Source organism: Rhinolophus sinicus, chromosome 5, assembly GCF_057876585.1.
Source record: "Rhinolophus sinicus isolate RSI-liver-muscle chromosome 5, RSI-T2T, whole genome shotgun sequence".
NCBI lineage: Eukaryota > Metazoa > Chordata > Mammalia > Chiroptera > Rhinolophidae > Rhinolophus > Rhinolophus sinicus.
In genome coordinates, this window is record NC_142505.1 from 111,045,518 (window position 1) to 111,071,003 (window position 25,486).

At 61.6% G+C, this 25,486-nt stretch overlaps 2 protein-coding genes across 14 annotated transcripts; one reads left to right on the forward strand and one right to left on the reverse strand.

Annotated features, from left to right (window-relative positions):
* The first annotated feature begins 108 nt into the window (after positions 1-108).
* On the forward strand, positions 109-10,668 carry TMEM184A (transmembrane protein 184A). 10 transcript variants are annotated; one of them, XM_088798806.1, is made up of 11 exons: positions 109-3,180; positions 3,378-3,549; positions 3,680-3,966; positions 4,484-4,711; positions 7,261-7,426; positions 7,943-8,033; positions 8,134-8,209; positions 8,304-8,395; positions 8,687-8,856; positions 9,253-9,558; positions 10,272-10,668. In XM_088798806.1, the coding sequence occupies exons 4-11, from the start codon at positions 4,484-4,486 to the stop codon at positions 10,529-10,531; spliced, it is 1,389 nt and encodes a 462-aa protein (XP_088654932.1). In that variant the 5' UTR covers positions 109-3,180; positions 3,378-3,549; positions 3,680-3,966; the 3' UTR covers positions 10,532-10,668. The 10 variants fall into 10 exon arrangements, with proteins under 10 accessions (XP_088654932.1, XP_088654934.1, XP_088654931.1 ...); XM_088798808.1 differs by having other exon boundaries at positions 109-1,960; positions 2,095-3,549; XM_088798805.1 differs by having other exon boundaries at positions 109-3,549.
* Positions 10,669-13,541: 2,873 nt separating this feature from the next.
* On the reverse strand, positions 13,542-25,486 carry MAFK (MAF bZIP transcription factor K). 4 transcript variants are annotated; one of them, XM_074314023.2, is made up of 4 exons: positions 25,287-25,486; positions 17,671-17,742; positions 17,236-17,315; positions 13,542-16,352 (listed from the first exon to the last, which is right to left on the reverse strand). In XM_074314023.2, the coding sequence occupies exons 3-4, from the start codon at positions 17,269-17,271 to the stop codon at positions 15,933-15,935; spliced, it is 456 nt and encodes a 151-aa protein (XP_074170124.1). In that variant the 5' UTR covers positions 17,272-17,315; positions 17,671-17,742; positions 25,287-25,486; the 3' UTR covers positions 13,542-15,932. The 4 variants fall into 4 exon arrangements, with proteins under 4 accessions (XP_074170124.1, XP_074170125.1, XP_074170123.1 ...); XM_074314024.2 differs by lacking the exon at positions 25,287-25,486 and adding an exon at positions 18,000-22,675; XM_074314022.2 differs by lacking the exon at positions 17,671-17,742 and having other exon boundaries at positions 25,287-25,484.

Here is a 25,486-nt window from a genome sequence, read left to right on the forward strand (position 1 = left end):
TTGTACAAATAAGTATATAACCCAGAATACCTCAGCAGCCTTCTTACGGGTGGTGAGAACCTCAGTCACACGGCCGAGTTCAGTTTGGTGTGCCTTAGGTGGGGGCCAGCCGGGGAAGACTGATGGGGCTGACTGCCCCGCCCCGGGGGCGGGGGGCGCCGTGGAGTGGGAACCCTGCATGTGGGAGAAGGGCGTTTCCCCCAAAGGCCTGGAGGTAGGAGCACGGGGAGGGCAGGCAATACTGCTGTCAGGCTGCAGGGTGTCCAGGCTGCCTGAACGTGACATCCGTGGTGGGACAGGCGGAGGGCTTCTGTGCTGTGCAGAGGCCTCTGCTTGATCCTGAGCTCAGTGAGGAGCTGCTGGAGGGTTGCAAGTCAGGCTGGGTCTGCCATTTGGAAACAATCCCAGGAAATATTCCCAAGGATTGGCAGGAGCTTGGGTGATGCGTTGGCTTCAGATGGCATTTACACCACGGAAGTCAGCTTCTGGCTGCCCAGGCCTCTGACAGTAGCCTGGGACCCACCTGGGCTCCGTCATCCCCCTGGTCACAGTGACGCATGTCGCTGGTCGTACGAGAAACCAGAGGACAAGTCTATACCATTTGACTCTTAGTCTCCCAAGAAAATAGGGGCCACTAGAAAGTTGAGTTAGGAGATGAGGTCTGGAAGCAGGACCGGCTGGGGTCCCCAGAACGGAGCAGCACCGATGACACCCCTCCTGGGAGTTCAGGGTTCACATAAACACCTGAGAAGCGCTCTGTGTGCTCTTGGGATTATTGGTTTCTCTCAGAACCATCAGCCTCTGAAATCTGAGTTTCTTGATTTTAGAAGCCCCTGTCTAGGTCAGGTGACAGACCAGCTGAAACTGCTGGTCCAATTTACAAGGAATGTAGAGCGTGGGTTCCGGTGCTCGGCCTGTGTCCCGTGCAGAGCTGTCGTCCAGGGCACAGACCAGCAGCAGGTTGACACGGCAACCTTAGTGTTAGGCATCTCGCAGGCTTCCCACCAGGGCCTGCGTGCTTTGGGACACCAGGGAAAACAGGCAGGCCCATCCCTGGGAGACGGGACTCAGCTTTAGCTCAAACACTGCAAATACCTTCGTCCCTGCCCAGGCAGCAGGGCTCCCACCTACCTTCTTTCTGCCCCCAGTGACTTGTATGGCAGTCTGAGACCCCCACACCTTTGAGCTCCCTCTACCTGCTTTTACACCAGCATGCCCCCTAATAAGATCCTACACAGTGCACCCCCCTTAGCGTCTGCCTCATGAAGGACCAGGACCGACAAGTCTTACAGGCACAAAGGAGCTGACACGAGAAGGGAAGGGACTATCCACACAAGTGAGGAACCCAAAGATGACTTGTGTGTCATGACGACAGGTGTGGGGGCTCAAGTCGCTGCTGGGATAAAGGAAACGGGTAGGAAATGAGAACGCAGTCTGCCTGGTCTGGGAGCAAGGGCCTGGCATCATCGGTCACACTTAGAGGGCACACTCAGGTAAATGCCAGTTCACTGGCTTATCATTCACACGTGTCATCTAAAAAACGTGTTTGTCCGTGGAACCCTGGTTTCTCTCAGTTCACAAGTGGGGAACCTGAAGCCTGGGTGGGGTTCCGATCTGAGTCTAAATTCAGATTTGCAGCATTTGGAGCTAAACGCATAACTGAGATCAGCTCACACTGCCTATGCCCTTTTCACCTGGTGACTTGCCTAATTCTCGCAACAGCTAGGTGAGGTCACTGCTGTCATCTGTGCATTACAGATGAGGAAACTGAGGCATGGGGAGCCACATAACGGCCACTGAGGGGCAGAGCTGGGCTCCTCTTCTGAGCTGCGACTGCAGCAAGGACCCTGTCCCGGCCAGAGGCACTGCTGCCTCATATGGTTCTGGTCCGCTGAGCAGCGCCTGTGCCATCTGCCTGCCCTTACCAGGCAGGCAGGCTGTGGAGAAAATCGAGGCCCAGGTGAGGCAAGCCTCTCAGACACAGGGTGATGGGCGGTGGCCCCGGGATGTAAACACAGCTGTGCCCATGTCATTTGCACGTCAGCACGGTTGCCACCCAGAAGGTGGTGGTGTAACGAACATAATTGAAACCAGGGTCCCAGACGCCTTCTCAAAGTCCTACTTCAGCTGCCTGAAGCTGCCTGGTAGCTCTTAAAAAATACAGACTGAGACTAAATGCTGTCGTCAAGCCAGCGCCTTGCTACTCTGCTCTGTCTTATAAATCAAGACATGTGACTCCTGTGAAAAGGCCCTTGGCCTCTGCTTTCCGCGGTGCTCTGCTCCCAGCTGCTGTCATTCAGGGGGAGAGGTAAAAGCTCCAATAGACAGACCTACAAAGCCAGCAGTTTCCACAGGCAGGGCTGTCTGCTTTGTGGAAATTGTTATTCCTGTAGGTGGAAAGGCTGCATATGGCGCTCGCACGGTGATCAAACTGTAATTACAACTCAGCAATTGATGGCTGACTGTAAATAATGGACACTGGGCTAGTTTGCCAGCCCATCCAGCCGTACATGAGGTTCACTTGTTCCAGGCTGTGCCCTTGGACCAACACAGTGTGTGTAATTCGTCCAACACGGTTTCCTGCTGAGCTGCATGCAAAGGCCCCCAAGCCCCCATCCTCTTCCTCCCTCCCTTTTCCTGAGTGGACGTGGGGATGCTGTTCCAAACTCAGAGCCAAGGACGAACAGGGACCCTTCGATGTCAAGAGAAGGCAGGGAGGACATGTTGGCGAGTGGGAAGCAGGCCCAGGCAGGCCTTGGGGCTTTATGAGAATCACGGCCTGTCCAGGGCTGGGGCTCCCTGGGGGGTCAGTGTGAGCAAAGGAGTTGGGAAGCAGGGTGGCGTGTTCCAGGGGTCGATGGCCTCACCCCGGACCCTCCCGTGCCCCTGGGGGACCCTGGACGTGGATGAGCCTCTGAGTCCCCCGTTCCCACATGTACAAGGGCCTTGGTAATTCCAGCAATACCTGCGGGGAGGGTTTGGCGGCACAAAGGGCCAGAATGTGCCATCTCAAAACAGCACAGAGCAAACAGCCTTCCGGTGTGCCAAGGTGCGTGGACCCGTTCCTAACCAGAGTGGGGCCAAGACACAAGTTGAAGCCCCCACCCCGCAGTCGCCTCCAGACCCTGAGTAGACGAGCTTCTCGGCAGGGCTCTCCAGCATGGGGCTGACGCGGGGCAGGTGAGTCAGACCCCCAAGCAGGGCTCAGCAACCCGTCTGTCACTCCCTGTCCCCCCAAAAAACAGATGTTTCCAATGCACCTCTTGGGGACTAGGCTTTTTAAATTGGGGTGAAATTCTCATAACCCATTTTTTAAACCCATTTTTAGGGCATTTAATACATCCTCAATGTGCGACTGCTACCTCATCTCCTTCCAGAACTTTTCATCCCCAAATGGAAACCGTGTCCATCCTGTAGTCACTTCCCATACGCCCACCCCCCAGCTTGGAGCCTGCACTGTGAAAGCTTCCAGCCCAGCTCGGCCCACTTTGACCACCGCAGACCCCTCCCACCTGTCTCAGGCCCAGGCGGCAGCTGCCTGGCAGGCAGGTGAGGGCACCTGGCGGCCAGCGGGTTCCTGCAAGCCAGCTGTCGCTGAGCAAACCAGGGAGGGATAGAGTGTCCACAGCGGGAGGGGACAGCTCTGCTCCGCCCCCTCCTGCTCAACCCCTCCCTGCAGCCAGGAGCTCCGGTGGGCCACCCTCCACAGGCCTGGTACAGCCTCCAGATAGCCACCGTGTCCCCGCAGTGGGGCCACCAGGGAGGGCCGCAAGCCCACACCTATGACCAGCCAGGCTTCCCTGAAGGCCGGCCTCCCAGGGCTGGGCCGGCAGCTTCCTGCCTGAGAGGTAGGCGCTGGGCCCTGTGCCCAAGGCTAGACGGAACGGGGAGGCCGGGACTGGGCCAGGAACGTGGGAGAAAGCCAGTGCCCAGTGCCCCAGCAGGTTGGCAAATGGCTGAGAACAGGTATGTGGGGCTAGTGGGAGGCAAAGCTGGGCACCCAGTCAGGATGGTCCCAGGGAGCCTGTGGGTGTCAGGCTGCACCCCCTGTCCCCTGCTGCTGCAGGCTGTGCCAGTCCGGCCTGCTCCCCAGGTGCCAGCCCAGGCAGGCCAGGCAATTAGGGCTTCCCCATTTCCCCAGACATCTTTGGTCCCTAAAAAGCGTGCTCGCCATAAGCCCAGAGCACCAGAGGTGAGGACTGCCCAGGTCATAGTTGCCCAGGAGGCTGAGCTCCAGGAAGAAAGCAGCCCCGTCCCAGGCCTTGGAGCCCCGTCCCTATGCACAGAGGGCACCTAGGGTTGCTGGGAGTCAGAGGAAGTGGGCAGAGTGGACTCCTGCAGAAGGGACAGCGACCAATGCCAGGGCAGCCCTGGGCGGCTGCTGGCCAGGAGGAGCCCTCCCTCCACACTCCCCCGCCCTTCCAGGCTCCGGGCTGCTTCCAGCCTCCAGAACACCTTCAGTCTCTCCTCCCTGCCTCTGCAGATGACTAATGCCTCAGGGCTCCTGAGAACAGCCGGTGCCCCCCTGGTGTGGGCAACCTGGCTGCAGCCCAGGCCCCTGCCAGCCATGCCCGCTGTGCCCACCAGGCTGCAGATGGACCGTGTGGGGAACAGCTCCCAGGGCACCTCCCAGCTATTCCTCACTACGGCACTGGCCCGCGGCATCTCAGGCATCTTTGTGTGGACCGCCCTGGTGCTCACCTGCCACCAGGTAAGCCCTCCTATCTGCACCTCCCTCAGGACCTCACTCTCTGGTGGACGTGGCTACAGCTCAGCCTGGCTCTGCTGGGATCGTGGGGCCTAAAGCGATGGCTTTGGTGCTGACATCAGAGGCTAGGCTAGACAGCACAGTGCCCGGGCCTCTCAGAGGGCATGGCAGGATGTGGGGGAGGGGAGGTGCCCTCTCCAGAACGTGGCAGGGGCAGCTGAGCCTGAAGATGGAGGTCTCTTCCAGGCAAAGGGCAGAGGGCGCTTCACCCGGTGGTTTTCATCAGCCCCTGAGCCTGTTCTCTGAGGTCAGCAGTACTGATCCATATCCCAGACGAGAAGACTGAGGCTAATAGAGGTCGGGGGTCTTTCCAAAGGTCCGCTTCTTTCAGAGGCATGGCACCGCGGGAGCCCTGGGAAGGCTGCTAGGACTTGGACTGGGCTCTGTAGGGAGCTGAGAGCGGGAGCAGGGTCTGAGTGTGGCTGGAGGGGCTGCCCCCTCACAGTCCTCCGGAGGGAAATGGGACAGACGCAACATGCTAGCGTGGAGCAGTCACAACTGGGGAGATGGGGCAGCCCCCCAGATGGAGAAGCACCAGGTCCAGCAGCAAGGAAGAGTCAGGGAACGGGCAGCAGGAGTGGGGTGGGCCCCAAGCACAGGGGCCTGGTGTGGGGGTTCCTGAGAGTTCTCAGTATTACAGGAAGGTGCAGAGGGACATGGCTACCCTGGAGAGGCCACCACAGGGGTGGGAGGCAGGAGCTCACGGCAGGCCAGGGAGATGGCCGTCTGGACTAGAGGAGTCAGGACAGACACAGGAGGGGCCTTGAACGTCAGTGTGGGGGTATGACCTTCAGCCGGAGGTGCTGGGGACCCAGAGAAGGCTGTTGAGGGGAGCCACGAGCAGAGCTGCCCTGGCACTCGCCAAGGGAGTGGACTGGTGGGTGAGCCCAAGGCAGGGGCCAGTCAGGAGCCTGGCAGGCAGGGAAGTGGGTGGCCCTCTCAGTCAGAGTCACCTGCTGTGTGGCCTCAAATAATTAGATATAATGTAGTCACAACAAGTGTGTCAGGGTGGGCCAGGTGAACTACAGTGCAGCTGGGGGGGCCAGCAGGGAGGACTGCCCGGGGGAGGCAGTATTTGCACTGTCTTACCCAGCTGCCCTCGGGCATCTGACTGGTGAACTGGACAGGTGGGTGGCATGTTTGTATTTGCATGGAGCCACGCCTTGCTGCCTGGTGGCAGAATGGTTTTAGGTCGGAGTAGGCTGTGACTTGTAGGACAAGGAGCAGGAAGGGGGACAGGACAGGCACCAAGCATCCTGGGTCGGGCAGTCGCATTCCCAGCCGAGTCCGGGCCTTGGTCTCCCGCTCTGTCTAGCCGGGACCTTCTGTAACTTGGGGACTGGCTGTGTGTGTGTGTGTGTGTGTGTGTGTGTGTGCTTCCTGGGGCCCCATTGCCTAGACGGGCTGACAGAGACACTGGGCTGCAGCTCCCAGGCCCCACCGTCACCCTCCACTCCCACGCACCCCCCACTGCCAGGCCTTCTGCCTATCCAGAGCCCAACAGGACAGAAGGGGACACAACCCCCCACGTTAGGAGAGGACAGTGGCTTGCCAGGGCCACCCAGCCAGGCGTTGCCGCTACCAGGAGCAGAGTTCAGGCCTCCTAGTGGCTGGTCATGCTGTGCACTGCCCACTGAACTAACTGGACAGTGAGCTGCTGATAAGGAGCCTGTTCCTGATGCCAACTCCCCCCATGCTGCACCCAGGAAGCTGGGCACACAGGCCTCTGCACACACCACTCCTGCTCAGCCGCCCTTAGCCCACCTTCTTTCCACCTCTGCTCACAGCGCTCAGGGAAGCCTTCCAGAGGTGCTGTGAGACCACAGCCAGCCACCTAAGCACCCGGCTCCCCAGTGCATTTTCCTCTTAAAGCCCCTGTCACTTTCTTCATGTTCTCGTAGAAAATGTAAAAAATCTAGAAAGGTTTACAGATGAGCTGTCATAACCCGTATTTCCTGTTATCGAGGAATAAAACAGCGCTGTTTTTCCTTTCATTTTGCCTGTGCATTTGCAACATACTTGGGGTCCTACTTGGCTTGTGGTCCTGACATTTTCATGGTGCATTCTGTCGGAGCACATCCCCATTTTCCTGGCTGTGTGACTCCTCTGTGCGTGGCGGCTGTGCCATAGTGTAATCAGACGGCCACCACGCAGTGTAGTGTTCACTGTGTCACCAGGACAAACCCTCGGATACACACCCCTTCTTCATTTGAGTGAATCTCCATTGGGGTCAAAGGGTACCATCCCTTTTCATGTCCCCGTCGAAATGCCAGCCTGCCTTCTGGGATGTGTGTGCCGACAGGGGCCATGAGTGCCCCTTGGGAGAGTCTCCTTGGGTGAATGAATGAGTACATGCACGCGTGAGCCTCCGGTGTGTGAGTGCCCCCCCACCGGCCGGCAGCAGCGCCGGCGGTGGCGGTGGCGGGGGCGGCGGCGGGGGCGTCGGCGGCGGGTGGAGGCCCCGCGCCCAGCCCGCCCTCCCGCATGCGCAGATCTACCTGCACCTGCGCTCCTACACGGTGCCCAGCGAGCAGCGCTACATCATCCGCCTGCTGCTGGTGGTTCCCGTCTACGCCTTCAGCTCCTGGCTCAGCCTCCTGCTCCTGGGGGGCCACCAGCACCACGTGTACCTGGACTCCCTGCGGGACTGCTATGAAGGCGAGTATGGTGTGCCTGCCTCCACTCAGCCACTGTCAGCGGGGTCGAGGCTGGAGCGGGACCCGGGGAGGGGTGCCCGGGGCAGCCGCCCTCCGGGCCTGAGTCTGGCTTAGCCAGGGCCTGTGGGAGGGGCTGCCCCACAGCCGGAACCAGTGGTGCTGAGGGGGAGCTACTGGACATGGGGTACAGGACTCCCAGGCTCCCCAGTGGGGAGCTAGGGCTGCAGCCGGGCCTACCCAAAGCAGGGAAGGGAAATAGGGCCCTGGACAGGGTGGGCGGGACATCAGAGCCATAGTGACTGCTGTGGGGCACCGGCAGTGCCACGTGGTCCCAGAGCCAGGCTGGGAGCCCCCAAGAGGGCAGAGTCCTGCAGTATCACCTGAGCCTCAGCTTGTCCTCCGTGCAGCCAAGGGATTCTGTGTAGGCCAGACGTCGGGGGCGGGGAGCCTCCATGCGGGCGGGTGCCTGTGTGGATGCCCAGGCTCACTGCCCACCTGCCTGCCCGTGGCTCCACAGCCTTCGTCATTTACAGCTTCCTGAGCCTCTGCTTCCAGTACCTGGGGGGTGAGAGCACCATCATGGCTGAGATCCGAGGAAAGCCCATCCGGTAAGCGCCTCTTCCCAGAGTCCCCGGCCCCTCAGGCCCAGGGCAGCGGGCAGCCTGGGGCCGTGTCCACCGGAAACAACTCAGGAACTTGCACACCCAGGTCCAGCTGCCTCTATGGCACCTGCTGCCTTCGGGGCGTGGCCTACTCCATTGGGTTCCTGCGCTTCTGCAAGCAGGTAGGTGGCGCTTCCAGCCACCCTGACCTCCCTCACTGCGCAGAGTACTGCCCCTCCCGAGCCCTCGCCCCTCACTCCCCTCCCCCACTCCCAGGCCACGCTGCAGTTCTGTGTTGTGAAGCCTGTCATGGCCTTGGTCACCATCATCCTGCAGGCGGTCGGCAAATACCATGATGGGGACTTCAAGTAAGGCTGGCAGGGAGGGGTGGGCCTAGCTGGGAGCACACGAGAGGTTGACAGGCCTCCCCTCCTCTCGGGACACTGCCAGGGTGAGGCCATGCTGGCATGCAGACCCAGAGGACTGGGGCCTTGTCACACGTGCGCCCGAGGACGCCAGGACTGTGTGGCCCGGCAGCCATGGGCTCTCCCCAGCCCCACTCTGCAGTGGGCTGGGTCACTGCTGGCACAGCTGACGAGGTGGGGAGGGCACAGGGGGCGTGTGGCCCACCCTGACCCTAACATCGGCTTGTATCCCAGTATCCACAGTGGCTACCTCTACGTCACCCTCATCTACAACGTCTCTGTCAGCCTGGCTCTCTATGCCCTGTTCCTTTTCTACTTCGCCACCAGGGAGCTCCTGCAGCCCTTTGAGCCCGTCCTCAAGTTTCTCACCATCAAGGCTGTCATCTTCCTCTCTTTCTGGCAGGGTGAGTGGAGCTGCTGAGCCCAGGGAACCTGGTCCCAATTCCACCTCACCCTGAGTGCCCTCAGTTTCCCCAGCCATAGCATAGGTCAGTAACGCAGCCCTCTCCATGGGAAGCTGTACTGCCTGGGCACAGGGCTAGCCCATTGTGGGTGGTGTGACAGGCAAAGTGGCAGAGGAGCCCGTCCCCACACTTGGCAGAGGAGGACAGTGAGGGTTGGGCCCAGGTCTGGAGTTGGGGAGGTCAGGGTGACACATGGGGAGTTCTTGGATATCCGCTGTGCCCAGACCCCAGCTTTGGAAGCCCCTCTGAACCTCGGTCCCTGCTTCGTGGAACGGGACCCCGTGGGCAGGATGTCCCAGGCCAGCCGTGGGAGCCCTGCAGATGCCTGAATCTCAGGTCCCCGCAACCCACGAGGCCGGCATCAGTGGGATTTCTGGCTGGAGTCAGCTCCAGTCCAGACTCTGGTCCAGGGCAGTTGCCTACATGGCCATCACCGCTCCCTAGGAGTGCTGCTGGCCATCCTGGAGAGGTGTGGGGTCATCCCCGAGGTCCAGGTCCTGGATGGGAGCCGGCTGGGGGCCGGCACACTGGCCGCAGGCTACCAGAACTTCACCATCTGCATAGAGATGCTTTTTGCCTCCATCGCCTTGCGCTACGCCTTCACCTGCCAGGTGTACTCAGAGAAGGAGGATAACTCACCAGGTACACAGGCCCTGCCAGCTGGGGGAGGGGCGTGTGCAGCTCCTGCACCAGCACAGCTACAGTAGGGATGGGGAGACGGGGGGGTGGGGGGGGCAGACCCAGCCTCCTCTGGCACTCTTGGCATATCTCTCCCCCATACGGGCCCTGGGAATGTCAGCTCGATGAACAGCGAGGACCAAGCCCCGGACAGGTGCCTGGTCTGTACCTGATTCAGGCAGGCTGGCAGCAGAGGCTGGTGGTCTGACCTCTGAGATGGCTGGACCAGATGTTGGGCCCCAGGGCCCCTGCAGTAATGGGGGGGGGGTGCCACCAGAGCCTAGGGTTCCCCGCCCACCACACCCAGGTACCTGGACCGGCCTGACAGTCAGGGGGCAAGCGCTGGCAGGTGCTGGCATCCCTAGTGAATGGCCTATTGGGGCAGAGATGGCCTATGGCTGCTCCTGCCAGCCTCGAGAGAAGGTAGGAGCCAGCCAAGGTGTTCTTTCCTGCGGCCCCAGTCGGGGCTGGGACAGCCCCAGGTGGAAGACCTTGGCTGGCATTTGGGGGTTTTGGGAGTCCCCCTGCTGGCCGAGGCCAGGAGCTGGAGATGCAGGAGCCCAGCCCTGGGCAGCCCAAGGCCGGCAGGAGTAGGCCATGTGCCAAGGCTGAGGGTACGAGGTGGAGAGGCCCCACTCACTCACACACGTGCCGCTCACGCACCCGCCCGCCCGCAGCCCCCACGGCACCCATGCAGAGCATCTCCAGCGGCCTGAAGGAGACCATGAGCCCGCAGGACATCGTGCAGGATGCCATCCACAACTTCTCACCTGCCTACCAGCACTACACGCAGCAGGCCACACAAGAGGCCTCGGGGCCTGGCCAGGTCGGGCACCCCTCCCCCATCACCCACCCCAGTGTGGCCGGTGGGTCTGGCGGGGACAGGAAGAGTCACAATATGGAAAAGAGGATGCTGATCCCCTCAGAGGAGCTGTAGCAGGGCCGGGTGGTGCAGGCCTCTGCAAAAAGACAGGGCCCATCATCGCCCACCAACCCTCTTGCCAAAGGTCAAGCCTCTCCCGGGAGCCCCCCTGCCAGGTGCGTGCAGCCCACTCTCCATCCTGCTTGTGCCAGGTCCGGGAGAGGGCACCTGAGCTTATTAGCGCAGACGGCTCAGAGAGGCAGGAAGCCAGTGTGGCCTCCCTGAACAGACAGATCCCAGGCTGGGCAGCTTCAGGGAAGGACAGCCGGGGAGAGCTGTGCAGCAGGCCCGAGAGCGCTGCAGCTGTATGTATTGCACGCCGGCAAGTCTGCACAGGCTGCAGGGGCCAGGCGACTCCGCTGGGCCTGGCTGTGGCCCTCCTGGGTCCGTGGGAGAGGGCCAGGGCTGCTCCATACACCTTCCAGCCACAGGGAGCCCTGACCAGCCCCCCAGCACAGGAAGGGGGCCTGATGTGGGTTTGGAGGTGTCTGGAGCCACCAGTGGTGCAGGCAGGGCTTCTGGTGACCCCACTTATTTATACATAAACACCTGGTTTTCTAGTGACTCTCATGGCCTGTTTCTGCAGCGTCGGTGCCCTGAAGGATGGACTGTGCTGAGGTGGTCAAAGGAGGCCCACTGAGCTCAGTCTGGGTGTGCGGGGAGGGCCCCCGCTCCAAGCAGGGCAGGGCAAGGAGCTCCCCCTGAGACTGGATGCCCTGCCCTATGCCACGTGTGACACGGGCACACACTTCCCCCTCGGAGCCTGTTTCCTCCATGGGTGGGCCTCATGCCAGCCCCGCCCTCAGTGATCCTGAGGCCACATATGCAATGCCCAGAGGGCACGGAGGGGCTCGGACCGCCTCTGTCCTCTCCCTCTGAGTGCCAGGCCATGCCTGGAGAGCTGGGACAGCTAAGCCTGGGACACAGGCCCCGCCCTCCAGAAGCAAGATAACATGGGAGGGAACAGAAGCAGCCCAGCTGGGGTGTAGGGGGCCTCCTGGAGCACTTGTGGTCTGGGTGTCTGGGTCACCTCATGGGAGGGGCATTGCAGGAGGGCGGCAGGGGCCAAGTGTAACAGCGACTTGCAAGTCTTGGTCCGTCCTGTGTGTCTGGGCGCTGAGCAGGGTGGGGTGGGAGCTGGGGGAGAGGCACAGGGGAATGGGCAGCCGCCTGGGCAACAGAGCCCGCAGGCACGGAGGCCCAGCAACCACTTCTCCCGCCCTTTGGCCACCTGCTCCCATGTCATCAGGGAAAGGGGGAAACACACCAAGGGCCTCAGACAGAGTCAGCAGAGTGGGACCTGGCCAGCAGTGTCCCCAAGAAGTGGGGTCCCTCCTGCCCCCTTGCTCCCTGGGCCTGGGGACGTGGGACTCAAGGCCAGCAGCCTCTCCCAGAGCCAGCTGGCTGCCTGATAAGATAGGCCGAGCCTCCCCGCAGCGCCTGCTGGAAACTCCCCCTCCTGCCTTATCGTGCCCTCTGCAGCTGGCAGGCCCCCCAGTCGGGCCCCCATGTGGCTCCACGACCCGGCCACCCACAGCTCAGTCAGCAGGTTTGGGAGAAGGCACAGCACTCCCCGAGGACCCCCCGACCAAGGACTTTTCTGGAGGCTGCAGGATAGAGGCAAGATGCCAGTCTCAGCTGTGAGCGAGGGGTGTATTGCTCCCCAGACCCCTGCCCAGGCAGGGACCCCTGAGGGGTCTGAGTTGCCCAAAGCTGTGCACACAGAGGGTAAGAGGGCTCCTGGCTGCAGGGCACCCTCGGGCCAGGCCTGTGCACAGGGACAGACAGCCCTGTTGGGCTTGGTGCTTTGGGAAGCAGAGCAAGTTGGCGTTTTCCAAACAGTGTGCCAAGGACTGGGCCAGGGTCCTCACGCACATGTCACCCTCATGACAGCCCAAGAGGTAGCCAAAGCCCAGGGAGGCTGAGCCACTTGCCCAAGGTCGCAGAGACAGCCAGAGATGGGCCAGCTTCACAAAGTCCAGCTCGCCCCTTCCCGGCCCCCGTGACACCTCTACCTGTGGACAGAACAAAGTACAGCTGTGAGGACAAGCTATGGCGCCCAGCGCTCCTGCCATGTGCAGGGGGAGCAGGGCCACAGGAAGACCCAGGAGGCTCCCTGGGCCTCGCTGGCCTCGCCTTCCTGAGACACCGCATGCGGCCAGGAGTAGCCAGGCAGGCAGGAGTGCCTTGTCCTGGCCTTAGTGTTCTCATCTGTGAAATGGCCCCAGTGATTCACCCCAAGAGCATTCAGGTGGTCCAGGGAGCCCAGCCCGGGGCCAGGATCTGTGCCTCCCTAACTCACCACCAGCTCCAGGCATGGTGCCACTGTGCTAAGAAGTTCATCCCCATACTGGATCGCAAAAGGGAGTTTGGGCTTGTAGAGGGAAGGAACGGACCAGGTCACACAGCTATCAGGCTGGGACGTAAACCTGCGTGGCTGGTACAGCTCAGGCACAGCAGGGCAGGAGGGCTGGCCAGTTTCAGAAACCCTGAGATGCAGGGCTCACTTGCAAGCCGGACCCTCTTTCAGACCCGTCTGGCCCTGGGAGGGGCTGTGGGGGCTGCTCACCCCCCTGGAAGGGCAGACTGGGGTGGGGCCCTTGGTTTTGGCTTTTGGAGGCAGAGTGGCTTGCTTTGTCACCCTGCCGGGCACTCTGCTCTCTGCCCCGCCCCCAAGGCCAACCCCAACCTCCTGCAAGCTCATCTTAGAGACCCAGCAGACAAAACCAGGTGAGAGGGCTGGCCCAGCAACTGGGTGCACCCCGCCCTGGGGCCCAGGGGCGCTGCTAGCTGCAGAGGACAGGCTGTGTCTATGGGCTGGGCATCCTGGTCAGCGCAGAGGGGGTCCTCAGAATCCTGCCCACACCCAGAAAGTGATCCCAGCTGTCCCTTCCCACCCCGGGGCCATCTCCACGCAGCACCTCGCAGCCTGGGAGACCCACTCACAGCCACAGTGACGGAGGGCCAGGCAATGGGGTTGCAGCACTCAGTGGCCCAGAGCACCAACCACAAAGTGAGATGGATCTGAAACCAGAAAACTCTTTATTGCAAAGGTACAAAAGCGTCACAGCAGAGATGTACAGCAATAAATTAGCTGGTGGCCGTGGGGACAGGGCGGGCGCGGGGCATGTGCCCTACAAGCGAGGGCCACCACACAGGGTCTCTTCTCAATAATTTATATCATGATAAAAGCAGCACAAAAATAAATATTGAAATGAAACAGCTGAGTGGCTGGAGGCAAAGGGAGACAGGGAGACGGGTGCTGAGCTCAGACGGAGGCCCTGCCACGGGACAGCCACGGGCCCGCATGCTTGGGGAAGGACTCGCGACCTGAAGCACAGGCGACGAAAACAAACCCACACAACAAAGAGGCCCTTGCCTTTTCTCTTAAATAAAAAACTCCATATATTAAATTGTGACAATGAAATTCCAATGATCTGAAAGGAAAAGAGGAAAAACATGAGGGACTGCGCCTGTCTGTCTTCCTTCCATGGCCCCTGGTCCCCAGAGAGGGGGAGCCCTGGCCCACAGTCCCTGGCGATAGGAACTCGCTCGGTCCGGGGATGAGGGGCCCAAGCCCATGCTCGCCCGCCTGCGTCCCTCGGGACAGGGCACTCTGGGAACCCAGGCAGCCACCAAGCAGGACACCTGGCCAGGCCCCCAGGCCCAGGGGACCCAGTGCTGTCAGCGGGACCCTGTAGGGAAGAGCAGGACGACAACAGGGGAGCAGGGGGGTGCCCAGGGAGCTGCCAGCCGGCTGACATGGGACTGGCTGCTGAAGCCCACTCCCACCCACTCAAACTGTGGCTCTGCTCTAGATTTACAGTATCAAACAGGAAAAAGGTACAAAAACTCTGTACGATAAAATGTGTATATACTTTTATATATATATATATATACTTCTCTCTCTTAAATATCTCCCACGGCCCTTACTGATATCCAATGTGGATTACGTACCACGGCTATGGCACCGACAGCTTCCTTTACAAAGCAGGACTTTGCTCTGCAAGGACCAAGCACACCCCAGACCACTGCCTTCCACCAAAGGCCCAGTCACCTTCTGTCCACTGCTAACAGATGCAGAAGCAGGACGGAGGAAGCCCTGGAGACCATCTTCTGCCCCCTCCTTTGCAGCTTGCTGGGGGTCTCACTGGGGGCAGGGAGCTGGAGCCCAGCAGCCTCGGGCCAGTGGTGGGGCTGGGCTTGCAGCTCACCCAGCACCTTCTCAGGATGGCAGAAAGGGCCGGGGCCACACCTGGCCACATGGGAGCCCCTGCAGCAGCTCTCCGGGAAGGAAACCCCAGCAAAGGTCACCAAGGTCATCAGGGGCTCCAAGCGCCCAAAAGGGCAGGTGAAGGACCCAGGCAATGACGAAGCACCAAGGATACAGAGCCCCCGTCCTCTGTGCTGACTGTCCTCTGTGCTGACTGTCCTCTGTGCTGATGGTGTGCCCAGGAGACTGGTCCGCACGCCCTTCTGACCCCGTGCCCCCCTCATCCTCCACCCCCACCTGTCATCCTGCTCTCCTGTCTCCTCAGCAGCAGGAGCCGGATGCCACCCAGCTCCACTGCTGCTCCCGGGACTATGGGCGACCTCACGCCTATTCCACCCAGAACGTGCTCCCCTTCCCCTCCCGGCTCCGTGCGCCAGGCTCCACCTTCCCAGGACTCTGTGGGCTATGGCAGAGCGCTGACTACTGCTCCATGCTGGAGACCTCCCTCCACTCACCCCGACACTCACGGATAATTCGTAACACTTATGCAACTCTCACACGGACCCCACAGGGAAGAAGCTGCTTCTCCAAGGCCCCCAATGCTGCTGGTGCCCTGGTGTGACGGAAGGCATGCCCTATGTGCACGTGCACACAAGCGCCCACTCAAGAGCCTTCCTCCATCGGCTTCCTGGTACGGGCTCTGGCTAACGCTGAAGCAGGGTCAGGGTGTGTTCCAACACCAGGAACGTAGGGCTCCTCCTGGGGCACCGGAGCTCAGTCACGGCAACGAGGGGGCTTCTGTGCTGGCTGGTGGGCCACGGCAGGGGACAGAGGTGCTGACACATGATGACAGGCTGCTTACGGGAGTGGAAGACGGAGCCCCTGCCATTGGGCCACAAGGCCAGGAACCTTCTGAGGACCTTCCCTCCGCACATCCCGACTCCCCTGGTGCAAGACACAGGCCTGAAGCAGAGTCTGGAGAGAGCAGGGCCCAGAGGAAGGCCGGTGGCGTGTGGCGTGTGTGTGTGCGTGTGGGAAGGCGTGCGGCACACAGGCTCACAAGACTCAGTTCATCCAGCACCCACAACCGTGGCCCCACCAGGTGCCCCGCCGGGCCGGCGTCTGCACTTCGACTCGGGTGTTAAGGGTCTGTCCTCATGGGACCGTCAAGCACGAGGTCCACCTGGCGTCCTGCCTCCAGCACTAGGAAGCAGCCGAGAAGGGCACGGAGGGGGACTTCACGATGGTGATGACGCTGGTGGTGGCCACCTTGGTGGGCGTGACGGGCCCGCGGGCCACCGTGCGCGCAAAGGTCTGCAGGGCCTCGTACTTGGCACGCAGCGCGTCCAGCTCCAGCTTCATGCTGGCGTTCTCCGACGCCAGCTTCTCCACCTCCTGCTGCAGCTCCACCCGCTGGCGCTCCAGCTCCTCCTTCTGCGTCACGCGCTTGATGCGGCAGCTGGCGGCGTAGCCGCGGTTCTTGAGCGTGCGCCGGCGCTGCTTCAGGCGCACGACCTCCTCCTTGGTGAGGCCGCGCAGGTGCTGGTTCAGCTCCCGCACCGACATGGACACCAGCTCATCGTCGCTGAGCACCGGGGCGTTCTCACCCGCCTCCTTCTTGACCTGTGGGGCCACGCACGGGGTCAGCGCCGGGCCGCAGGTGCAGAGGCCTGGCGGGAGGCCGCGCCATGTGACCGCAGAGGACGGCTCGGCTGTCCACGCGAGAACAGACACTGCACGGACAAGAGCCTGGCTCCGGGCCGCTGGCCCTCGCTCCTCCACCAAGGAGTGGGGACAGTCACTGTGGGGTCCTTGACATTGTGCACACAGGGCGGGGTCATCAGCTACCCCAGCCGTTAACTGGTCACTGTTGGCCACCCAAACTCAGGGAGGCCGCAGCCCACGTGTGCACAGGCGACCCTCTGTGACTCTCCAGTGCCTGGTACAGGGCTGATACAGGCAGGTGAGTGACAGGAAGGCATGGCAGCCCATCCTGGGCCTGGTGGGACGGGGCTACACTGACCAGGGCTTGGAGAAGCACAGCCCACAAATACACGGAGATCCCCACTCTGCTCCCGAGACCAGAGACAGTGGCCCAAGGGCCACGCCAGCCTCAGAAGCTGAAAGGGCCAGGGAGGCGGCTCACGCAGGGACAGTGAGGACCAGACCCCAGGAGCTGGAGCACCACCGTTCACATGTGCCGTGCCAGCAGTTCTGCAGGACCAGGGCCATACTGACCATTCCTGGGTGCCAGACTGAGGATGCACCTACCCCACCACCCTCCACACAGGAGTCACCCCCTAGACATCAGAGCCAGTGTCTCCCAAGGCCACAAGCCCTGACTGTGTCACCACCTCTCTCAGTGAACCGTCCTCCATCCAACAGTCCCCGACCCTGTTCCAGCTAGCAGGGTTTCCTTCCTGACACTCTGAGGGTGGTCCCGGCAAACGGGCTGCCAGGAAGTGACAGGGCAGAGACAGAGCCTGCCCACTGCACCCCCGCTTACCTTTAATGCCTTGTTCGGTTTGGGATTAGTCGTCATAACCTGGGCACAGTCACCCGGACAGAACTGCTTGGAAACTGTAACTAGAAAACCACAGAACACAGGAATGAGCGTGGTGAGGCCCACCGAGCTGGGGAAAGGGCATGCTGCATCACCAGTGACCCGAAGAAGGTCCCCACTGCAGCGAGGCTGAGGAAGCTCAGCTCCTCCTCCCTGCTGTCCAGTCACGGCGCCCAAAAACCAGGCAGGCCCCCGCCTGTCCTGAGGAGCTCCCCCAAGGTGGGCATCCTAGCCAGGCCTGGGCCTCTGCCAAGGGAACCCAGGTGCATGCCCAGCCGCACCCCCCACTCCAGCATCAGCCCACGGAGTGGCCCGGACCCACCTCATCCAAGTGTCTCCACCCCCCCCAACCCAGCCTGTGCCGGAAAGTGCCAGCACCTTGGGGTGCCGGCGGGCGTGAGCAGCTGTTGCTTCCTGTTCTGACCCTCCGCGGAGTTCACACGTTTGCACCTGTGAAGCACAGGATGCCATGTTGAAGCGCCCAAGTGTGCACAGCAAAGGCCTCCTGAGAACGACTGCACCTGCCACCTGAGGAGCTGCGGGCCCCGGGGCAGCACCTGCCCTGGCAAGAGCCCCTGCTGCCACTGACCTCGCCTGCCTCTCTGACAGAAAGGGCCCCTTCGGGAGACCCTGCCCTGGCCAAGCTCACCCCAATGGGGGGGCCGGTGGAGCCCCGCCACCCGGCCCCACCCTCCCGGCAGGCCTACCTCTGCCAAGGGCACTGCAGCTGTGACATCACCGCCTCCACCTGGGCTGCCCCACAGCCATGACCTGAGGCCCAAAGGGTGGGTGGGGGCTCCCTACAGCAGCCTGGGACCAACCAGGGGGACCGGGACAGGGAGGTGGGGAGTCGCTGCCACGCCAGCTCACCGACTGTCTGGCGGGAGCCGTCCCTTCCGCCCGCCAGCCCCGCCAGCCCCACCGCCCGCCCTTCTCATTTTCGCGTCTGCATTGTGTCACACATTCTAATCATTCATGAAAAAGCCAGCCAAAGCATCCCAAGCATGATTCCCCTCTGATAGTTGCCATGGCGACCTTGGGAAGTAGCCAACCTCTGGTGGTCGTCATGGAAACAGAGAAGCCCACAGCAACAATGGCTTTGGGCCGAGAGTGCAGACATCACAGGTTGTGGGACAGTAAACAAACCCCTCGTGCCCCAGCAGCTGGGGGGCAGGGGGCACAGACATCAGACTCGCGGGTACACCGTGTCATCAGTTTACAGAGTCAGGCTCTGCCTCCGATGTTCCAAATACCAGACAAGGTGAACAAAGCAGAGGGAGCAGAGAAACACACCCAAGGAGGGTCCCTGGGCCCCAGACACAGTGCCGCATCAAAGCCTGCATCTTAGGGAGAACCAGACTCAGGCCAGTGGGTGGTCTGCACGCCGCCCGCCCCCATTCACAGCCCCAGGACGCTCGCTGTAGTACCTCCCAGACCCCCTGCCCACTGGCCCTGCCTCCGATGCCTCTGTGGGCCCGCTGGCCCCTCACCACCAGAGGGTCTCAGCACCCAAGCCCGCAAACCCCTTATCAGTCCTTGTGCCCCGGCCAGTCCTGGACGCTAAGGATGGGCAATGGGGGGCAGGATTGCTGCAGGGCCAGACCGGAGGGCTCCACTGCACCCCTCACATGGTTCCACACGTGTGCCCGAGACGGACAGGCAACAGTTTGGGGCGATGCTAGCAGGGAGGTGAGAGCTGCTTCCCGACAGTGGCTGAACCCCTGTCATCTGGGGGGGCCCAAGTGCCCCACTGCCCGTCCCTCCCTTTAGTGCTGGGGTCCAAGACCCCTGGGGAAGCCAGCAGGGGGCTGGTGGGAGCCATGAGAAACTTTTCCACGTCCAGCAAGGAGGGGTGGTGGGTACCATTCCAACTCACAACCGAGTCGGGAGCACGTCAGCGCACGAGGGCCTGGAGCCGCCAGGCATAGCTGGCCGGTGAGTCACCAGCTGTTTACAGAGCAAGAGCTCACATTCCCACAGACCCGGAGCCCCGCCCACCCGAGGACCCGCTCAGCTCGCCGGCCTGCCCTGCCTGCCGCCCTGCGGTCCTGCTGGAGGGAAAAGGAAGGCCCTAGGGAATGAGGGGCCTCGCATAGAACAGGCTGCTGTGCCTAGAACCAGCTCAGCCGAGACAGGGGGCCTTGGGGCAGAGTTCAGGGCAGGGACACCTCCTCCGGGGACCCACCAGGGTTACCCCATGGCAGGATGCCCAGGTAACCTGGACTTGTGGGCTTGGCCCCCTTTCCTCCGCCACACCCACAAGGTCAAGGCTGAGCCCACCCCACCCACCTCCATAGGCTTCTGGGGGCCCAGGACCCCAGGGGAGGAGCCCAGGCAGAGACTTGAGAGAGGGGCCCAGGGGTTCCCCCCCCCCGGGTCTGAGGGAGGAGCACCCCTCTCTGTACAAAGGACATCATGGTGGGATCTGACCTCAGGACCTGCCTTTAGCCCTCACACGTCAGTTTAAGGACAGGAACTGAGGCCTGAAGGCGACCATGCATAAGCAGGGGTGCTGGTCATCACCATCTCCAGATCACATTGGGGAATAACTAAGTAAACCCTTTCTCTCTGTGAGTCTTAACCTCCTTCTGAAAGACTGAGGGATCAGAAGCAAGGGGCCCCAGGGTCCTGTCCAGCTTCCAAAGGCCTCAGCTGGGCCAAGTGGTGATGCCGGGACAGACCGACTTGGGGCTCTGCTCCCAGCCCCCCAGGGATTCCGGGCCTGCTCCAGGACCCCCCAGAAGAACCAGAGGACAAGGGGAGATGGGGAGCCTGCGGCAGGAGCAGACACTGTCCCCGGCTCTGTGCTGGGACACCCCGCTCTGCTTCAGGCACATCACCCCTTGGCTTCTGCCCACTCTCAGGGACCCACCCCACTGATCTCGACCACCTGCTGGAAGACTCAGCAGTCCCCTGGCCCCCAGCACCCGGAGCTCACCCGGGCCCTGCTTCCTGCCTCTTCCGTGAACTCAGCACGCGGACAAGAAGGGCATCATTACTTCCCTCCACCCAAACTGCGCACAGTACACGTAGTACTGACCTGACGTCACCTCAGACGTTAGAAGAACAGCTTGGGGAAAGGTTCAGAGAAGAGTTCTGTGAGACGGTTTGTAATACCACTGATTGTAATACAACCGTCCTAAACACAATGTGTACACCACTGAACATCGGTGACCTCGGCAGCCCCCAGAGCACACAGGGAGAACCTGGCCGGCATCCAGGTGGGCTTGGAGACAGTGGTCGTGAGGGGCCAGGCCAGGCCGGCGCGCCGGGGCCTGCAAGAACGCGCCGTGAAGTCCATGGCCCCTTCCACTGTGGCCAAACGCCAGCATTACAGCATCAGCAACTGGTCAGCACCAAAAAATGCCCTTCCGGCAGCTTCCCGGGAGGGTGCTCCAGGCACTGTCCCACGTCCCTCGACAAACAAAACTCCAGCCACGCAAGGAGCCCGCATCCCCGTGCCAGGCTGGGAGCCCAGGAAGGCGGGTCTGCACTGCTGCTGTGGACGCGCACCCACCTGAGGGAGGGTAGTCGTGTCACCCCCCACTCCACGCCCTGACGAAGCTGAGCCAGAGTTTGCAGTCAGCACTGACCCCGTGGGACACCTTTTAGGTGATCATCCCTCTAACTGAAGAGCTTGGTTTTCAACCCGAAGCGAGAGACTTCACTCTGATGTACATCTAAGCAAGGTTAACAGGAAAGGCCGTTTCCTCTAAAAGAGAAGGAAACGCACCAGCAGCCCAGAGGGAGTCAACTCCAGTGACTGCAATTTGGAATAAGTTAGGGAGCTGGGCGTCGTTCCCCTCTGGGCCCTGTAGGAACGGGCAGGAGTTCCACCCCAGCGTACCCAGGAGGGGAGGGCAGGGCAGGGAGCCCGGGCTCCACAGTCCAGGACTGCCCTTCCAGGAGGCAGGTGAGCTGGAGGCCAGGGTCTCAGACCCCTTCTGGGTCACTTTTCACTTTAGAACTGCCAGCAAACACCGACTGCTCACCCATTGCTCTGCCTCAGCTCATCTGGGGCAGTGTGCAGCCCTGGCTGTCCCTGGTGTGCCCCAGCCCTTGCTGGGCTGGGCCCAGGTTCAGGACTCCACGGGGACGCTTTCTGCATCAATAAAGCCAGGTGGCTGAGGGAAGCATGACCCCACCCAGACAGCCCTAGGTTTAGAGAATCCAGCAGAAAAGGAGGTTTACGATTTCAAAGGGCTCCAGTTCTTACCGAGACTAAACAAGCAGCCACCCAGCCTAGACCGTGAGCCTCATGCGGGCAGGAAGCAGAACCCGGGATTCAGCATGGGTGGGCTCTCAAAATTATTGTTCCTGTTCAGTGTGAAGGCAAGGCGGCGGCCAGTCCTGGAGCCCGCCCATCACCCCCCGCCCATTCCGGAGCACCCCATCCATTCTGTTCTCCCGGGTCTCAGAGAACGGCAGGTCCAGGAAGAAGGGGCAGGGGCAGGAGGAAGACCAGGGAGGGAGGGAAGGGGTTCCATCCTAGGGGAGCAAGCCCCGACTCCAGGTCACAGAGACCGGCTGATTCACCCTCACCACCATGATGTGGCCACCTCTAGGAGGCGGAGGGGCCATTTTCACAAGTGACCCAAAGCCGAATGCCCCTCCCAGCTGCTGGCCATACACATGGTGGCGCCGACACAGCAGGCACCTGTCAGACAAGCACGTCACCCAACCGCAGACAGCGCGCAGAGCCAGGAGGGCTCCCACCACCCCACCCACTCCAGACTCCATCCCACAGTGCCGCACTGGGCACCCCACCGGCCCAGCCCACACCCAGCTTGCAGGCTGCCCCTGGCTGGCTGCCCTCCAGCAAGATATGACTGTCTGCCGGGCTTGGAGGACATCTGGTCACCTTGCCTTTGCAGTTTGAGGAAGCTGTGTCATCCTGGCTACATCCAGAAGTGACTCAGGCGGCTGCTGGGCTGATGGCAGGCTGAATGCCACACCACCCCGGCCGGCTGTGCCCTGGCCCCTCGCTCCCACCACCCAGCTTCTGGCCACACCTGCTCCCCTCACACCTCTGGTGGTCCTCCCGCCTCGGTTCCCCTACAGAATCCTGTCCATCTCATGCCGCCCAGGGCTTCAGTCAGCCCAACCTCCACGTCCAGACAGGATCGTCCCCTGGAAAACCTGACGCCCTACACCTGCCTCCTGTGCTGTGTCTCCAGCTCACGTAACGCCCTCCATGTTATTCACCCAGAAATCACCCCCACAGCCTCTCCTCTCCTTCCACACTCACTAGCTGACCCAGGCTACCTGGCCTCGGCCCGAGTCTCCCTGCTCCAGCCCTGCAGCACTGCCCCAGCTCAGGTCCCCAGCGTCTCCTATCTGGACTCTGATCTAGGTCCCCCAAGTGCAACTCCCACAGGCAGGAAGAGGGACCCCCTCAGCGTCTCTCTCAAGCACCCCCCCCCCACTCCCCTGGCCACCTGTTGCATTCCAGGCTTCCACCTCTGGCTTCCTAGAGGCCCCCACAATCTGCGCTGGGCTCCCACCCTTCCTCCCCATCGTCCCCTGCCCTCCACACCCCCAACTTTTGCCTCATAAGGAGGCCCCTCCTGCCCTCCGTATGGTAGGGGGTGCCCTCTCCCGAGCACACATCTGGGGCTGCACCAAGACCAGGTCCTGGATGGACAGCAGGGGACACTCAGCCCTACACTGCCGCACCCCCCCCCCCCCACTGCTGGCAGATACAAGGTTTGCTGCATAACAGATGTGTCAGCACTGCACTGAAGGGAGGAAGGGGCCTGGGGGGTAGCTTCCACCCCAACACCTCTCTGCCCCCCACGCCCAGGCACCCAGACATCAGCACAGAAAAGCAAGCAGGGTGCTGCACGAGACCCGGACTCCACTGCCACGGACCAGGCGAGGAAACCCTGGCTCGGTTCCCTCATCTCCAGTGGGGTGTGATTCCAAGGTTAATCCACACCTGCCCGGAAACGCAGCAGCTTTCAGATGATACTTGGGCCACTGCCACCGTGAGGAAGAGGAAGCACGACGACTGTGTGACTTATGAAAAGCAAAAGTAAATTCAGAGCAATGCATCTTCCACTAGCGGAGAGCAGGGCTGAGGTACTGTTTACAGCGCTGAGGGGCACGGATCGTTCCCAGCTGGCCGGGGCTCCAATTCCCGTGTGGACCGGACCGAAATCCAGAAAGTCCACTCCAGAAACCTTTAGACTCAGAAACAGCCAGGCTACAGGCAGGGCTTCTCCCAGGCTGCCCCAGATTGTAAACAAATGCTCCCACACCACACAGTCCCAGAGTGAACGCACACACAGCTGCCAACGACGAACGGCACCGAAAGCCACCACACTGGCTCACGGCAGCCTTGGGGCTGGAACACAGCAAGTCCTCCACTCAGTAGGACCCCAGCTCCCCACTGGCCTCGATTCAACTCCCATTTTAGCAACCACCTTGAAAGTGCATGACGCTGAACTTGGAAGAGGTCCCTTGAAGTCCAGCTGTGTTCAAGCACAGAGGCCGACATGCTCACTTCTGGGAGAAGCCTCGCTTGTGTTTTCAGTCAAGACATGCTTTATTTTGGAATAATGAGAGTCTAGCTTTAGGGTATAGGGGCAGACCCTCTCTATGGAGCTCCAACTCGAACATTCCCACTGGGTTACCTGGAGAGGGAAGTGACTGTCAAGCACCTCAGCTACCCACAATGCAACAGGTGGCAGGTGTGCCCCACCCACCCACCCGCAAGCCCACCATTCACTTCCCAGACCCCTCCCACTGGCTGAGACTAATACTTCTGTAAAAGCTCCATTCCCCTGAACACGGGTTTGGAGTCAGGGCTCAACGGCCAGCACACACCATGTACAGCTGCACTTTATCAGGATACCTGTGTGGCAATCACAGTAACAGAAAAATCTTATCAATGCCAATAAAGTGATGGGGGGGCAGTTGGGCAGCCAGGCCACCAAACAGAAACCCACTGATTCTATCACCCTGTGTTGGGCATGCACCTGGCCAAAGAAGGTGGCTGGCTGTGTGTTGGTCAACTGCTGAATGAACTGTTAGGCGGAAGATCCCATTTCTGCCTCGCTACCAGGACTGTGTGAAAGGTAAACAAGAGTGTAATCATTAACAAGACCAGAGCACGCAACTCCCAGCAACCACCACCGCCAGCTGCCCAGGATGCGGGCAGGTGTCTCGATGAAAAGACTCCACACCTGCGCTGAGTGACAGTCCTACCAGAGACAGGGCCAGGCGTTTGCTGCTCCTAGGAATCAACTATGCGTTTCCCGTCCCCTCCCCTGTGAGGCGCCAGAGAAGGTGTGGAAGCGGACGGTCCTGAACTCAGCAGCATCACATTCAAAGTCAGAAGAAACCCCATTCACAGATGAGAAAAATGAGACGCGCGGGCCACCGGCGTTGGGGGAAGTGACACCAGCGCCCCGTCCCCCTTCCCACCCAAAGCTTCCCGATCAAGGCCTCCCTTGGGGAACCCCTGGCAGGTCAGCTGCTCATAACGTGACCTCGGCCAGTGAGTCCCCCCCACCCCGGATCGGTATGGACCTGCCGCGGGCACAGTGGGAAGGGGCCGCAGGGCCGGCCGGACAGCACAGCGGGAGCGCCCAGGTACCTGAGGCCGAGTGGCCCTGCGCGACCACGCGCACCCTGCACGTGGCCGTTTATTTTCGCCCTAGCCTTCCCGCCTTGGAGTGGGTCTCCGGAGGGTAAAGGCAGACAGGTGGGTGGGGAGAGGGAGCTGGGACACGCGGGCAGCACCCCACCCCACCTTGTCCGGGCTCCAGCAAGGGGCGGGGGGTGCGCTCCCCGGCCGCGAGAAAGGAGGCGACCCCGGCCCGCGCGGCGCGCTCCGGCGGCACACCTGAGCGCAGGTGCGCGGGGCCGGACCGGACCGAGGACTCGGGGTCCCGCCCAACTTTGCCGAGGGTTCCACGCGGCCGTGACTCAGCGGAGCGCGGCCCCCACCGCGCCCCCGGCCCACCCCGCCGAGCCCTGGTGCCGCTCACCTTATGTCGAGCGGGGAGAGCGGGCGCGCGGCTGCTACTCGCGGGCACGCGCTCTCGCGCTCACTCTCGCGCTCCCCCTGGGCCGCCGCCTCCGCCGCGCGCTCCGGCTCCGACTTCGCGAAGAACAACAAGTCCCCACCGCCACCCGCCGCCAGCGCGCCCGCCCGCCCGGCTCCCCAGCATCTGACACCGCTTCCGGG

Excerpts from the sequence above, each read along its gene's own strand:
- TMEM184A (XM_088798805.1), top strand. The coding sequence starts at position 4,484 with ATGACTAATGCCTCAGGGCTCCTGAGAACAGCCGGTGCCCCCCTGGTG. Across the intron at positions 4,712-7,260 it reads TGGTGCTCACCTGCCACCAG|ATCTACCTGCACCTGCGCTC; the intron begins GTAAGCCCTCCT and ends CCGCATGCGCAG. Across the intron at positions 8,034-8,133 it reads ATCCGAGGAAAGCCCATCCG|GTCCAGCTGCCTCTATGGCA; the intron begins GTAAGCGCCTCT and ends TTGCACACCCAG.
- MAFK (XM_074314023.2), bottom strand. The coding sequence starts at position 17,271 with ATGACGACTAATCCCAAACCGAACAAGGCATTAAAG. Across the intron at positions 16,353-17,235 it reads AACCGAACAAGGCATTAAAG|GTCAAGAAGGAGGCGGGTGA; the intron begins GTAAGCGGGGGT and ends GTGGCCCCACAG.